This window comes from Sander vitreus, chromosome 8 (assembly GCF_031162955.1).
Source record: "Sander vitreus isolate 19-12246 chromosome 8, sanVit1, whole genome shotgun sequence".
NCBI lineage: Eukaryota > Metazoa > Chordata > Actinopteri > Perciformes > Percidae > Sander > Sander vitreus.
The window spans coordinates 20,565,193-20,579,703 of NC_135862.1; the positions used below are offsets into that span (position 1 = coordinate 20,565,193).

The 14,511-nt window shown below is 39.5% G+C and overlaps 2 protein-coding genes across 4 annotated transcripts in view; both read left to right on the forward strand.

The window, feature by feature from the left end:
* tead4 (TEA domain transcription factor 4) overlaps nucleotides 1–9,231 on the forward strand; it is a 38,579-nt gene extending 29,348 nt beyond the window's left edge. For all 3 annotated transcript variants that reach the window (XM_078257428.1, XM_078257429.1, XM_078257430.1), the window contains 3 exons: nucleotides 3,452–3,592; nucleotides 5,337–5,489; nucleotides 8,267–9,231. In XM_078257428.1, coding sequence (XP_078113554.1) covers nucleotides 3,452–3,592; nucleotides 5,337–5,489; nucleotides 8,267–8,380 — 408 coding nt within the window. In that variant the 3' untranslated portion in view covers nucleotides 8,381–9,231. The remainder of the gene's footprint in view (nucleotides 1–3,451; nucleotides 3,593–5,336; nucleotides 5,490–8,266) is intronic.
* A 2,687-nt stretch (nucleotides 9,232–11,918) lies between these two features.
* mansc4 (MANSC domain containing 4) lies at nucleotides 11,919–14,291 on the forward strand. The gene is made up of 3 exons (XM_078257431.1): nucleotides 11,919–12,138; nucleotides 12,267–12,401; nucleotides 13,366–14,291. Exons 1-3 carry the CDS (start codon nucleotides 11,919–11,921, stop codon nucleotides 14,226–14,228), a joined length of 1,218 nt encoding a protein of 405 aa, XP_078113557.1. The 3' UTR covers nucleotides 14,229–14,291.
* Nucleotides 14,292–14,511: the final 220 nt, after the last annotated feature.

Sequence of the window (14,511 nt, forward strand, 5' to 3'; positions counted from 1 at the left end):
TAAAAATCAATAGGAAATACAAGGCAACAGACGTAACCTTGGTGGCCACACTGTTGGATTGCCAAGTGATTTGCAGTGCACGCAATGGTGACCATTTATCACTAAAATGAAAAAGAATTATGTGTGCACACTCTTTGCTTGTGATTAAAAAAAAAAAGTCTGATCTGTATTTGGAAAGTCCTCCAGTTTAGTAATCCCTGTCCTCAAAATTCTTGTCTTGCAGCATCACAGATACGAGATGGCAAGGTTATAATGGATGTTAGGCACTTGGGCATTTAAAACAAAAACATACAATTTTGTTTTTGCACATAGAACAATTAACAATCAAGGCATATAGAAAAATATATAAAATACCCACTGTCTAAATACAAAGCATATATTTGGAGCATACCAAACCAATATCAACTGCCCATAACAAACCATTTCTCACCTATATTTTTTCTATTCATAAGAGAGAGGGACAGAAAACAGCATCTCACTCATGCTAAATTCATCCCAAGCACAGACCAATGGCACAGACCTAGAAAAAGGACCCAAACACATCCATGAGGTAGAATTGGATGAATGGGAAGTTTTTAGGTGTTGTTCTCTCCTATGGATGGAGGTTAGACTGCACCAACTTTGCTGGGCCAAAATAAACTCCTTATGTTATGTATAAAGGACATGTGCAATCTGACTGAGTCATGAGAGCCTTGAGAGGTTGTCTACGATTAGGCATCATGCCTATCATGCTCTTCGTCTACTATAACCTCCCTCTCCACTGGGGGAGCAGGGCTGTGTCAGTAGCACCTGAGTCATGGACCAAAGAACTGTTGTGCATACCAGGTCACCCAAACACATCCAGACGTAGGGACAAGCTGTTAGCACCAGAGAAACCCGCAGTGAACAATGGCTCTGGTGTTCAGTGATCAGATCAACATGCACCTGCCACAACAGAGTCCAAATCTGACACACAATATTGGGGAGCAGTCTCCACTTTTCGCATGGGGGATTACCTTTAGACCTAAAGTCAGCCACAGTGTGTTGCAGGTCAGAAATATATGGCACTCTGAAGAGAAGATATGTGAAGCCATTGTAAGTTCTCTGCAACCTTTAGAAGTGGTGTGGATCATTTAACTACTGTGGTTTGGTGCAGGTCTGGAGATTCTGATGGTAGAGGCACACAATGCTGCCTCAGTGAAGAATATCAAACCATCATCTCCACTACTACTGTGAAACATTGTGAAACATGATTGCCGTCATTCTCAGATCACATTTTGTCATTTTGTCAAAAATGTGTTGCGTTGAGGCCACTGGTGACTTGCAAAGCAGATATACAGTATAAACTTCTATAGCTTTAACGGCTGTGGTTCGGAGTGCCAAAGACTGTGAATGTCAAGTTCAAAGTACCGCCTTGCAATCTCATGCCACCAGATGGCTTGACATTACCCTTCTCACATGTTTGACTGCCACATTATTTATTGTAGAGAGGCATTGGTAGACATTGGTGAGTGACACCATTTTGGAAGTAGTCTTCTCCAGGAAAGAGCAGCTGGTCAAGCCATGGTATTTGATTCAGGGGTGAGGGGAAGGAGGGGATGAGTAGCCTGGCCATATATCATAAAGAAAAAGGGAGCAAGACAGCAAGAGATAGAAATAGGGACACAGACAGTGTGAACAAGAGATAGGAATGGCAGGAGATACAGTGGGTGCAATGTAAGCAACAAGTCAATCATCACTGAAATATTACTCTTGATTCATGTCATAGCCCGGTTGAGTCAACAGTTACGACATATGCAACTCCCCGCTAGAGAAAAACAAGCTCATAACACTGTCCCCTCTCAGTCTGTTCATCTTATTGTATCCCAAGGGGGTCCTCCAATTCTCGAGGCATCCATGACAAAAAACAGAAATGCTACAAAACAGCTGGGCATTTTAACACCCATAATGGAAAAAAACCCGGCCAAGATGCTCTTGGCCATGAAAATAAGCAAAATGAAATCCTCAACACATCTGAAAATACGCTAACTTTATTTACGCCATCGTAAAAGAGGGGAAGAGCCCATTTGATGTAGCCGCAGTGGCACAACCACGTGGTAGGTCATGACTTAGGGGTGTGCTGAGGTGCAGGTTGGCATGGTGACGGTGACAGGCGACTGGCCCACCTCCAAAGCTATGGCATTCTAGATTGAATTTCCAGCAAACCCCCCTGTCGGCCGCTGGCTGCCCTGCCCTGCTCCCACCTTCCTCCTCACCCTACTCAGCGCCTGTGGCCCTGTCCTAACGGATTGTCTCACGCCTTTGAAGTGCCGAGGGAATCCGATTTGAGCTGGCTCTGCTAAATTGTTACACAGCCAGCCGGCCCACCATGATCTAATCAGCCAATTGCATGCTGCTGATTGTAATTGGATGAATTCCCTCGCAGGCTGTTAGGCAAGAAAGGAAAGACGGTTCGGGGAGGGTCACTATGCCCCAGGGATGAAGACAAATAGAGGAATTACATGAGCCAGGGATGAAGATGAACGGGGTGATGAAGAGATGAGAGGAGGCTGAGCGGTGTCTCAATGGCCCATTAGCAGACAAGAGCCCGACAGGGGAAAAGGTAAAGCAGCCCAGCTGTCTGACGGAGGAGACGACACCTCAGTTTGATACAAAATCAGATTATACTTGCCTCAATTCAAACTTGAACTAGTGGGAGGATCAGAGATAGGTGAATCTGCATCCACAAGAGAATAAAGAAACTTGACTCTGTGCTGTGTTTTAAATTGCACTTGTGAGGTCATGTTTTTGACATAGGAAGTCAAGTTCACAAATGTTTGGCATCGGATTAGTTTCAGTTGTTGCTAGGCAAAGCTAGGTTTCCTTTTTTTCAAAATGGTGAATGTTTTTATTTACTGGATTTGAATATCACGTTTAGTAATAAAAAATTGTATAAAAGTAACTTGGGCTTTTGTGAACGTGTGAGCTATCGGAACTATTTCAGTTCTGTGGTTGTTTATATTGTGTCTCATATCAAGTAAGGATCTTTTTACCTTGTGTACTGCTGCTTTCACTTGCTAACAGTTACCTGTTCTTGCCTTGAAGAAGGTCTCCGACCAAAAGCTTGCTAAATTAACTAGATCTTTGCAAAGACTTGAGTGTGCAGATGCTTTTTTTTCCATTAGTGCTGTGGGTTCTTCAAATGGACGATACACAGCATCTTGTGAATCTTGAGGCTGGATTTGACAGCGTTATATTGGGTCAACAAGGATCTGGCCAGTGGATGCCTCTTGGCTTTACAGAGAAGCATTCTCAAGCTTTGTTGAGCTCTGTGAGCAGAAAAGTAGACCCTGGTACTTTGTTATATATTATGGATATAGTTCTGTATATCCTTTAGGTTTAAGATGTTCAAATGTGGAGCAGGGTAGTGTGTGGTGTAGCACACACAGGAATGTTAGTCGATCCTGACGTGTTATCTGTTTCTTCCCTGTAGGCGGACCTTAGTGTGAACCTGCAGGATGACAGCAGCTTCTTCTATGGCGTTTCCAGTCAGTATGAGAGCTCTGAGAACATGATTATCACCTCATCCACCAAAGTCTGCTCCTTTGGCAAGCAGGTGGTGGAGAAAGTGGAGGTAAGAATACTCAGGGTTATCGAGAATCTTTTTTTACTAGTGTGCCAGTAGTCAGACACTTACCCTGCATTTATTATGAAGCGTTGTTAATTTAAAGTTGCATATATTGTAACACAGCTTCTTATCATTTCTGACTGAAAAGATAATGGGCCCTTAGGGCATGTGTATTAGAGTCCTTCTCTGCCTGTGGTGACTGACTTCCTGCTGGCTCCCTGCTCACATGAACAGCACATTTACTCATACAGCTCAGACTTATTACTTTATATTAAACCTAAAGGATCACATTTTCATATATTATTCGTGACACCCAGTCTAAAATGTATCATAATAATTTTGTAGCTGTTTTGTGAAAATTGTGTAAGAGAAAACATATTTTTTGGCTTCACATTATATGCAGTTCTGATAGTGGACACTATGTCTAAATGGCCCCACAGCAGACGGGAAGCTCTGCAGATGCTACTCAGCACTACAAAAGAAATGTACAACGTACTCTTCTGCAATGATTCTGGGGGGAAAATGCTTAATTTATGTTTTGTTTAGATGATACTATGTAACTATGATATTTTCCTCAAAAAATTTAAACTTGTGGCCAGGTTAGCTCAGTTGGTAGAGCAGGTGCATATATGTAGAGGTTTACTCCTCGCCGCAGCGGGTTCAACTCCAACCTGTGGCCTTTTGCTGCATGTCATTCCCCCTCTCTCTCCCCTTTCATGGCTTCATCTGTCCTGTGAAAATAAAGGCCTAAAAATGCCCACAAAAATAATCGTTTAAAATAATTAAACTTCAAAGCTACGACAGTAACTGACAGTGCTCTTGATACAAGGATTGAATTTTGGTTTCTGGTGTTAATTAATAAACATCTTCAGTAGGATTAAGCTGTTACAACTACAGAAATCAAAACAGCATATCTAATTATTGTATTAAACTGTTATCGTTATGGAAGGCACAGTGACCAGTCTCATTATAATGTTTCAGTTACCTATAAATGCAGTAAATACTGTAGCATTCATGTCCATTTCAGGTTGTTTTTTCTTTGAAACACTGACTTTTCACATTTAGATCCAATGTTTTAGGATCATACAGTTCCTACAATTATTAACAGTAAACTATATATGTGGCTACAGTCCAAGCTGTTTGCATCACTGATTGCTCAAAAGCAAGGTGATATTTCAACATAAAGAGGTCATGACCGTTTCAAAAAGCACTATCATCATCCAGAGGAGTTAATAACTGCTAATGGGGGAGATGGATTCCAGTCAATTACCACTGATCTGTGGTCAGTAAACTGACATGAGTAACACATCTCCACAGTATGACTAACTATTATGCTTCCCGTTAACTAGACACAATAGTGGCCCTGCCCCCATCTGCTGCTGATGGATTGTACAATATAAACTCATACACACACACATCCCTAGGTAGGGCCATCTGCCTCAGCAGACCACATGATGATATTTAATGTCTTCATCATTTGATTACTCTTGTCACGAGAAATATGTTTATTGTCATATATGGCATGCCATATGCTGCATTAGGTATATTATATTACACATATTACAGCTTATCACATAGATGTTCACATCCAATTGAGTTTCAGTGGAATATGTATCCCTTTTGTTTTAGATTTTGATATAGATTTCACATTTTATCCTTTTAATGTGTTTTTAATTCTCTTTGCACATGGTATATGTTCTCATATATTGAACTGTATGCTTTTATTATGTATTGTACATGTTTTTCCTAGACGGAGTATGCACGTTTTGAGAATGGGCGCTACGTGTTTCGAATCCACCGTTCCCCGTTATGTGAATACATGATCAACTTCATCCACAAGCTTAAACACCTGCCGGAGAAGTACATGATGAACAGTGTACTGGAGAACTTCACTATCCTACAGGTACCACTGAATCCGAGATATACTGTACATGTGTGTATAGAGACTGGGGATTTCAGTCCGTCAGTCTGTTTGCATGCATGTTACTCTACTGGTATTTTATATTATTATTATCTTCAGGTATTCTCTTAAATATTACAGGAATAGCAAAATAGTTTGGAAAATATGCTCATTCTCTTTAGGAGTTAGAGCTCATACCTATAAGCTAAAAATGCAGCTACAGCCAGCTGCCGGTTAGCTTAGCTTAGCATAAAGACTGGAAACAGCTAGACTTGCCCTGTCCAAATAGTTTTTTTAAAATCAATAACCGGCATCTCTAAAGCTCACTAATTAACATGTGTGTTTAATCTAGATAAAAACTGAAATGTGAAAAGAACAAGGTGTGGTTTAACAGGGGCTATGTGCCAGACAAGACACCTTTTTGGGGGGTTAGGGTTATTCAGGCAACCAGCAGAGACTCTGATTGGGAAAAACCATTCACGTCAGCCTCTGACTAGTAATTTTGAGTCCAAGATATCTAGAATTTGACAGCGATGATACCTTCCTGCTGAAAAAAGAACCACAGAAGTGTCAACAAACTGCAGTTACAGCATCAAAATAAATTATTACTATTATTATTATTATTATTATTAATAATACTAATAGAATCAATTCACATGATTTAAAATTAGCTATACACTATTAGTTTATTTGTTTGTTTCACTTGTTTAGGAACCATTACAAATTTGTAACACATCAAGAAGCTAATTTAGGCAATTCATCTGGTGTGACCACAAGTTTAGCAGTGGGGTAACCAACTTGGACACTCCCAACACTCCCAAGTCTGAGGTTTTCTTGTTCGTCCAATTCTGCCAACAACTTTTTTTTTTTTTTTACCTTCAGAGGAACACAGCTAGCCTGGTTCTATAACAAACACTTTATCACATTCACTGTTAGCAGACTGTTAGCTCTGTTATCAGAAAATTCTGCTTGTGGTATAAAGAGGCATGAACAGCTAACACTGACTTAAAATGTATTTGGATATGAGTCAATTGTCTGCAATACATGCATTCATTGAAACACACTCAGTGTCTTTTTATCATTCATGTATTTCCATTAAAACCATTCTAAGACGTTAAAGCACACGGAGCCACATGGACGTTCAATATGTGTACTTTTCCATTTCAAAGTGCTTTATGTAGGCAGCCCACTGTCATAAATTGATATGGTTGTGCTGTGTTATTTCCTATGGTTAACCTTGTTAGACCATTCACAGCTGGTTGCAATGTTTCACTGCCCTATGAACAGCATTTTATATGGTTTTGCAGAGTTGAAACATTTTGTCCATTTCACTGTAAGTTGGACTTTTCTGAATGATCCGATGTGCTAGAGCAGACACAAAAAGGGAAGTGAATAGAGTGGAGTGTATCACCATAGTAACAAAGTGGTCCTCAACACCAGGGTTCAAAGACATTGGTGTCCCTTCCATTGGGGGCTGCATTCCTACTGGCCAAGGAACAATGGCCATATTGAGCCCACACTGACGACTACATGGCAGCATGTCATTAGGTTTCTCAATGGGCTGATTTAGCTCATATTAACCATGAACAGCTCCTGCACAGACATGCATACACAGATACAGATGGGTGCACTCACAGATTCCACATTACAAGGCTGAGCACAATGGATCGATATGCCTCATGTAAGTGCTGTGTTTGATGCAACGCATAATTAATTAATGAAGTTGTGTGCTTGTTTTGTGCCACATTGCCACACTCCTCCATGCTTTTTTTTTTTTTTAGATACATTAGTCTTACACATAATTTAGAATAACAGAACATATGACCAGAGAGATCATTCATAATTTATTATTCATCTTTAGTTAGTAGTGTTATAGTAGACTAGACATTTCTATCTATTACTATATATATATATATATATATACTATATTACTATATATATTATTACTTAAGTGTTAATCGTAATTTTGTCATAACTATCAATCTCCAAAGCCCAGTATGGTTGTATTCATATAGCTAGTGAATGAGTATGTCAAAGTATGATCATATAATTATTGTTGCTATAGTTTCCTTAAAAGTGAAGGATCATGCTTTATAAGGTGACTAAATGTATAATAATAAAAATAATAAGAATAATAAGAATAATAAATAAAAAGAAGTAGCTGAAATATGTTTGAGAGCAAAGAAAAGAGCATATGCTGCTATTAGATTTGATTGACATAACATACTATTTTTGCTTGATTGTGTCATACATTCAAATACAATTTAAAGGCATGCATGAACATACCTCATAGGAAAACCATGGCTCTACCAAAACCACACACACAGTGGTTATATTCTCCAGTGTGGTCCTGTGAATAAACTAAATCCCTTTGATTTACTGTAAACCAACATGTTGGGCTGATATTAGGATTTTACAAACTACCAGGTATTGTATAATCATGTTGCCCACTGCCTCCATGACAGAGGTGGATCCTCGACAAGAACTGCAGAATAGCAGCGGGTAAAAACGTGTAGTCACTTCATTTCTGAATCTTTACAAATTATGTTAATTAATTTGATTGTTTAGATTATTGGTTATTTTTTTTTATTTAAGGGAGCAATTTATGGATTTCAGTACAGTCGTATGATTGTTTATATTTTGTCAAAAGCTCAAAGGATTGCAAACTAACAGAATGTGAATGAATTCAGTTTTACTAGTAAAAACATAATAACCAAGGTTAGATTTTTATCCCCCACAGTTTGACTGAGCAGGACCTTCTGTGTCTTCTTTGTCCACAGGTGGTGACTAACAGGGACACACTGGAAACCCTCCTGTGCATAGCCTACGTATTTGAGGTGTCCACCAGTGAGCATGGCGCACAGCATCATATTTACAGGCTAGTCAAAGACTGACACAGTTGGAACTTATCTGCCCTCGACCCAATGTAGCACCTCAGTAGGCAACACCACTAAACAATGGACTACTTCCTCTGTAAGCTTAAAGCTGAAACCATACAACCCGGTCAGAAGCCCAAAGAAACACTGGCTTTGTCAGCATGCCCAGGAACACTATTACTGCTGAGGAAGAGGTGGATTTGGGATTGTGGAAGCTAGAACCGGCTCTTGCTTTGTCTGAAAAGTGGCAAGGAAAAGAAGAAGAGGACCATGATATGCGGTGGTCTCTATACCAAAGGAGCCAAAACCTAGCTGACAAGACCTGCATGAGAACGTTATCATTGGTGGTGTTTTTCATCTCATTTTACTAATGCTTGTTTTTGATTTAGATTATTTTACACACATGCATGTGCAGGGATGTTTGCTACAGAGGAGTTTGGCTGCCTCAGGGTGCCACCTAGTGACTTAAATATAAATAACAATGGGGGAAAATAATAAAAGCGGACTGAGAATCCCTCCTTTGCACATCCATAAAATATCACTGTTTTTGGTGCCAATCGTTTGTGTTTTTTGAGTAATTATGTACAGTACAGTGCCACATCCATCTCCTCTAGAGTTATGGAGATAAGAGGCTAAAATGATTTAAAAGAGCTATTGTATTCACTTTGTTTGATGTTTGATGTTTAATGTTAAATGTTTCTTGTCTTGTCATACTGTTATGAATTGAAAATGATCTGACTACAACAAAAGGCACATAATAACACTGCTAACTTGAACCAGATTTAGATCTGTAAAATGATTACAGAGGTTGACTGTAACTGTAACTTGCCCTGAAGTGTCAGATGAAAATACAAGTGTTTCTTACATAACTCCTCTGTTGCCGAGTTTTTTTGCATTCCGTTCAATTGACTGCAATATGTGACATACTCATAACGGTATATTAGCCTATGTCATATGCATGGTTTTGTCCTCAAACTGCATCATATTAGCTTTGTCCTAATTTCATACTACATACAAATTCTAAGCAGGTTTCACAGTATGTTGTGCTTCAGAGGTGACAAAAGTAAATATATTCAAAGATTTCTGTATGCATACTAAATCCACTTGATTATTGAGTGTGCTGTTGATTGCCACTATTGTCCCACAATGCAATGTACAAAGATAATGAAGAAAAAGCTTGCAGCTGCAGAAGAACAAAACTAATTGCAGATGCTAGTGCTCCAGCTCCAGGAAGACGTCAAAGACGAAGGTAAGTATATAGAGCTGCAATTTACAATTATTTTCAGTATTGATTAATTTGTTGATTATTTTGTTGATTAATTGTTAGACTACACAATGTCAAAACATTTAAAAATGTCTGTTGCCATTTTTCAGAGCCTAAGGTGACATCTTTAGGTTGGTTGTTTTATCTGAACAGTCCCAAAACTAAAGATATTCTATTTATAGTGATTTCAACACTAATTGTATCTTTGTAAAAAGATTTTGCTTTCCCTTTAACTCTAACTGGCAGTGAAGTTCCAAAGTTGCAGTTTGATTGATGTCCATCTATGCACATTTTGTATTATTTTAATGTCAGTACTAAAGTACATTTGTTATCTTGAATGCAAAAATATTAGAATAAGAATAGTACATGTTGAAAACGTTTGTGTGTAGTATGGAGTTCAGTCATAGCTATTGTTTAATGGAAGCGACCACTTCCATCTGGTGGTGTTAAGACATCATTACTCATTTCCTGTCCACATCAATTTAAGCAGTTTAAGATGGTGAAACTTGTATACTGGGTTGAATGCCCTTATACTCAGGTCGGTTCTTTAAGTTTAACATATATGAAAAATACACACTTGCTTGGAGGCCAATACCTGTAAGTGCCCATACAATCCACCAGTGTCTTTTACAAACCAAAGAATACATTCTGGTGTGAAGTTCCCACTGCACTCCAACTGGGGCACAGGCTAGATACTTTACTGAATACTTTCAGTCTCTAAGTCACTACCAAATCAGTCTGCTAGGATGTCTGTCCTATCTGTCGAGCTTTACTGTGTACAGTAAAGACTTGTTAGCATATTGTATAATCTTTCTGTTAATAAAATTAGAGAAAATTCATTTAGAAGAGGTGAACATATAATATGGAATCTGAAGAAATGTTTGTTTTGTGTTAGCTAGGACTGATTAAATGCAATGGTATCTTCTCCATTTTAGTAGGAGTAGGATTGATTATTATTTCTATATTCAAACCATTTCTACAGAATAGTTTCCCAGTAAATTGCAGCCTACCACTTGCACTCCACAAGCTCTTTATCCAAAAAGGTGCTTTCAACTCCCAGGTGTAAACTGAGAACGTGGCACTGTGATGGAGGGACAAGCTCACAAAAGGTGAGAGAAACGGCCTGAGGCTTATTCTGATAATCCCATTTGAAAGAATTCAGGCAGATTGCTCCAAATTATGGCAATCCACTCTCAGATGTCTGACCTCGCTGAAAACAGATGGCATGTGTTGTGTTTGTGAGAACAAACGTTACAGCCTAGTTCCTGCTTAAACTAGAGCAAGATTTACTTTACAGTGAGTGTGCTATGTGGTGTCGTAATATCTGCACTGTGGAGATTCATCCAAATCCTATCAGGATAATTCACAGGCCTAAATAATGACTTTGTCCTACACGTTTACAGAAGGTCAACCATTTTAAAGCAGATTTTAGTAAGACAGAAAGTCAAAAGAATAAATTGGTTTCTCTCATTTAAGTAATTGCCTCTTTATGGCCTTCAAATCAAAAGGGGTGGACAAATAACAGGAATACCTTCCTGTATTCCAAAACACCACAAACTGTAGCTTTGAAAAGGCCACAGAGATGAGTCAAATACAGGCACTGAACATGCTGTAAGCTTCACAAAGATTGAGAGTGAAAGTTTATTTTTGACATTGAAAACAGCATTGAAAATCAGTCTTTTTGTCAGTTGTTGTTTTCCAGTTCAATGATGAACTTACAATCTCAGTTTTTAAGCCAGCATGGACAGAAGTCATTGAAGTGCTCAGACTTTTTTTTTTTTTTTACATTTTCATGAGCAGCACCATCTGCCAAGGAAGTGGAATGTGATGTGATCAACTTCAGAGAGAGAGAGAGAGAGAGAGAGAGAGAGAGAGAGAGAGAGAATTATATTATCTTTTACTGTATACTGTAAGGTGATTCTGTTATTGTGTCCCACCCCTGTATGGTATTCCTAAAATTGTAGTCTATACTAGCTTTGCAGATTAGTTCTGCTTTTTGTACCAGTGTCCTTTATTAAAACTTATACAGTAGTTGGTGCCGTTCTGTCAGAAAGGTAGATACTGTAATGCTAATCAGCGTCTGCAATATAGCAGCCATGGCTCAGCCTGCACACCTTACGGAAGGCTGGGTCTCCACCTCCTCTTCCAGGTGCGTAGCTGTGACACACCTGGAGAGAGACTGGCACCAGTTAAATGAGACCACTGGCTCCACTTCATGCCTATCAGCTCCACAGATATGTCGATGCTTTGTCCAGATTATAATTTAACATGGTCTGATTTACATTACGCGCAATGAATGTCACATGGGGTGTGCTGATGGTTTTGAGTCTGGTGTGCCACACTGAGTCGAGGTGCTCACCGACCTCGTATTATAAGAACTGCTGGATTCGACGCTTCCCTGGGATTTTCATCGATATCGAGGAGTCTCAGCGGAGAGGAGCGCAGCTGCTTAAGTATTACCAGGAGGAGACGGCGCTGAAATGCAGCCGCACCTGTTGCCTCACGCGAAATTGTGAGTAATGTTTCATAATCAAGAAACACACACATATTGAACTGTATAGTGGCATTCTTTAACTTTTCGTTCATTTGTAATGCCTCCACTGATCCTCTACACTGATTTCATCGTCTTTGCTCTTACAGTTTCCTGTAATCTGGCCATATTTCACTATGATACCACTCAAGAAAACGTGAACTGCTTCCACCTGCACTGTCCAACACTAGAGAGCTGTATTCTCAGCCACAGAGGCAACGTTGTTCTGTACAATATCACGAAGGGTAAGTAAAGTGTGAGTCCTGAAAATTCCTCTAATTCACGATTATGTTGTCTGTGGTTATACTTTTACTCTCCCTGTATGCATATAGACTACAGCCAGGGCATATTACATTCTCAATTTTTTTTGTTAATTTTCACTACATATGAGCTATGACCAATATGGAAAGTAAGTAAGCAGTACACTTACATTTACTGAAGTAGCCTACTAAAGCAGGCTATTATATTGAGGTACCTGTATTTAGCTCGAGTTCATTTTCAACCACTTCATTCGTGATCTCATAAAATGTTAATATACTGTAAATACCCAACAGTAGCTAAAATGATCACCACCTCGATGAACTGCAGAATTACTTGAGACAAAATTAATTAATCTCGGTAAATGCTTTTAAATACAAAATGAAAGAAATGGAGGCAGACTCTTTAAGATGTCAGTGTTTTTAATATTTTTTCCTGGCTGTTTTAAATCGATGAATTGCTTTGCTTTATTTTAGTTCTAATAACTTGGCCCCTTTGTGGTTTCTTTGTCTGTATGTGTTTTTTATATGCTGCTGCCTGTCTTGGCCAGGTCACCCTTGCAAAAGAGATTCTTAATCTCAATGGGTTTCTACTGGTAAATAGTAATAAAGGTTATAATAATAATAATAAAAACTACAATACAATGCTATTTGCACGTAATATATAGAACAGGACTCAAAGGTAAAGACTAGTAAAGGATCTGAATACTTCTTCTACTAATGAGGTCTATACTACTACTGTTACTAGTACTACTACTACTACTACTACTAATAATAATAATAATAATAATAATAATAATAATAATAATATTACAGTAAAATGAATGCAAATGAAATAATTTAATTTATTTTAGAAAAACAAAAAAGCACTGATTATCCATGATTTAAATTGTTAGCCACATTTTCAAAAACCAGCATGTTTATACCAACAACCTATGTCGTTGTTTCCTAGGTGCGGATCCTGACCTGTTGGTGTTTGGAAAATACTTCACCTCCAATGTACGCGTGTTACCCCACCACTACAGTCGAGGCAACGCCTCAGAGCCGCTGCCCTCAGACAAACGGCAGTTCATTCATCCACCTCCGCTCGCTGCACTGCCTCTGACTTTAGCACCCACAGTTAAACCCCCCACCACAGAAAGCAGAGTGCTCACCACCTCCACCCCTGCCACCAGTTCCACTACGCTGAAGAGCACCAGTCAGCCTTCAGCAGTTCCCACAACTACAACTGCCTTGTCCTCCACTCCAAAGACTCCATTAGCTTCAGGGAACAATGCACTAACAACAACCCTGACCACCTCCACTTCTCTTGCACCGAGCTTTACGCCTCCTTCATCTACCACAGCAACCACCCTCAGCCCTTACAATCCCAAGACCACTCCCGCCTTTTCTACCCCAACTGCACGGCCTTCCACATCCCCTACCCAGCATCACACCACCACCTTCTCTCAGTTGGCCACCAGCCCTCTAACTTCCATGACCCTTATGGGCAGTATAAAGAGCACCAAGCAATACCCCAATGACACCAAGGGCAGTTTGGAGAGTAACCACACTGGAGGCAGTGAAGAAGGACAGGGTGTCAGCGGAGAGGACACCTTCGGGGGTTTGGGACCTGGGTGGCATGTAGCAGCTCACACCTTGCTGGTTGCAGTGGCCATCTGCATCACAGTGCTGCTGAGCTGCTGTTGCTCCATTCTGCTGGTCGTGAGTTGGAGGGGTCAGAGGAAGAGGATGGGACACTACCGAACATCGTGGAGAGGGAAAAGAGGCTCCATGCGTCTGATAAAGTATGTGCTGGTCAGAGAAAACTCCTGAAATTAGGGCCAAGACAAAAAAAGATGGAACCCTATTTTTTTTTCTTTTGTTTACAGCAATATTTTTAATGAAGGAATCCAGGATGAAATGACATTTGACAAATTAGAATTTGTAACGACTTATTTTTGTAAAATAAGTTTCACATAATGGATTATTTTAATAGCAGACTTTGCTTTATTTTAAGGAGATAGGGATGACAATTGAGTTACTGTCAACTGATGCATTGAGGTTCTGTATATTTAAACTGAACAGGCAGAGGTATTGTGTGGTTTAGATGAGATTA

What these genes read in the sequence shown, in the direction of transcription:
- mansc4 (XM_078257431.1), top strand. Translation starts at nt 11,919, where the DNA reads ATGAATGTCACATGGGGTGTGCTGATGGTTTTGAGTCTGGTGTGCCAC. An exon ending in CTGTTGCCTCACGCGAAATT is followed by an intron (nt 12,139 to 12,266) that starts GTGAGTAATGTT and finishes TTGCTCTTACAG; the next exon opens with TTTCCTGTAATCTGGCCATA. An exon ending in TCTGTACAATATCACGAAGG is followed by an intron (nt 12,402 to 13,365) that starts GTAAGTAAAGTG and finishes GTTGTTTCCTAG; the next exon opens with GTGCGGATCCTGACCTGTTG.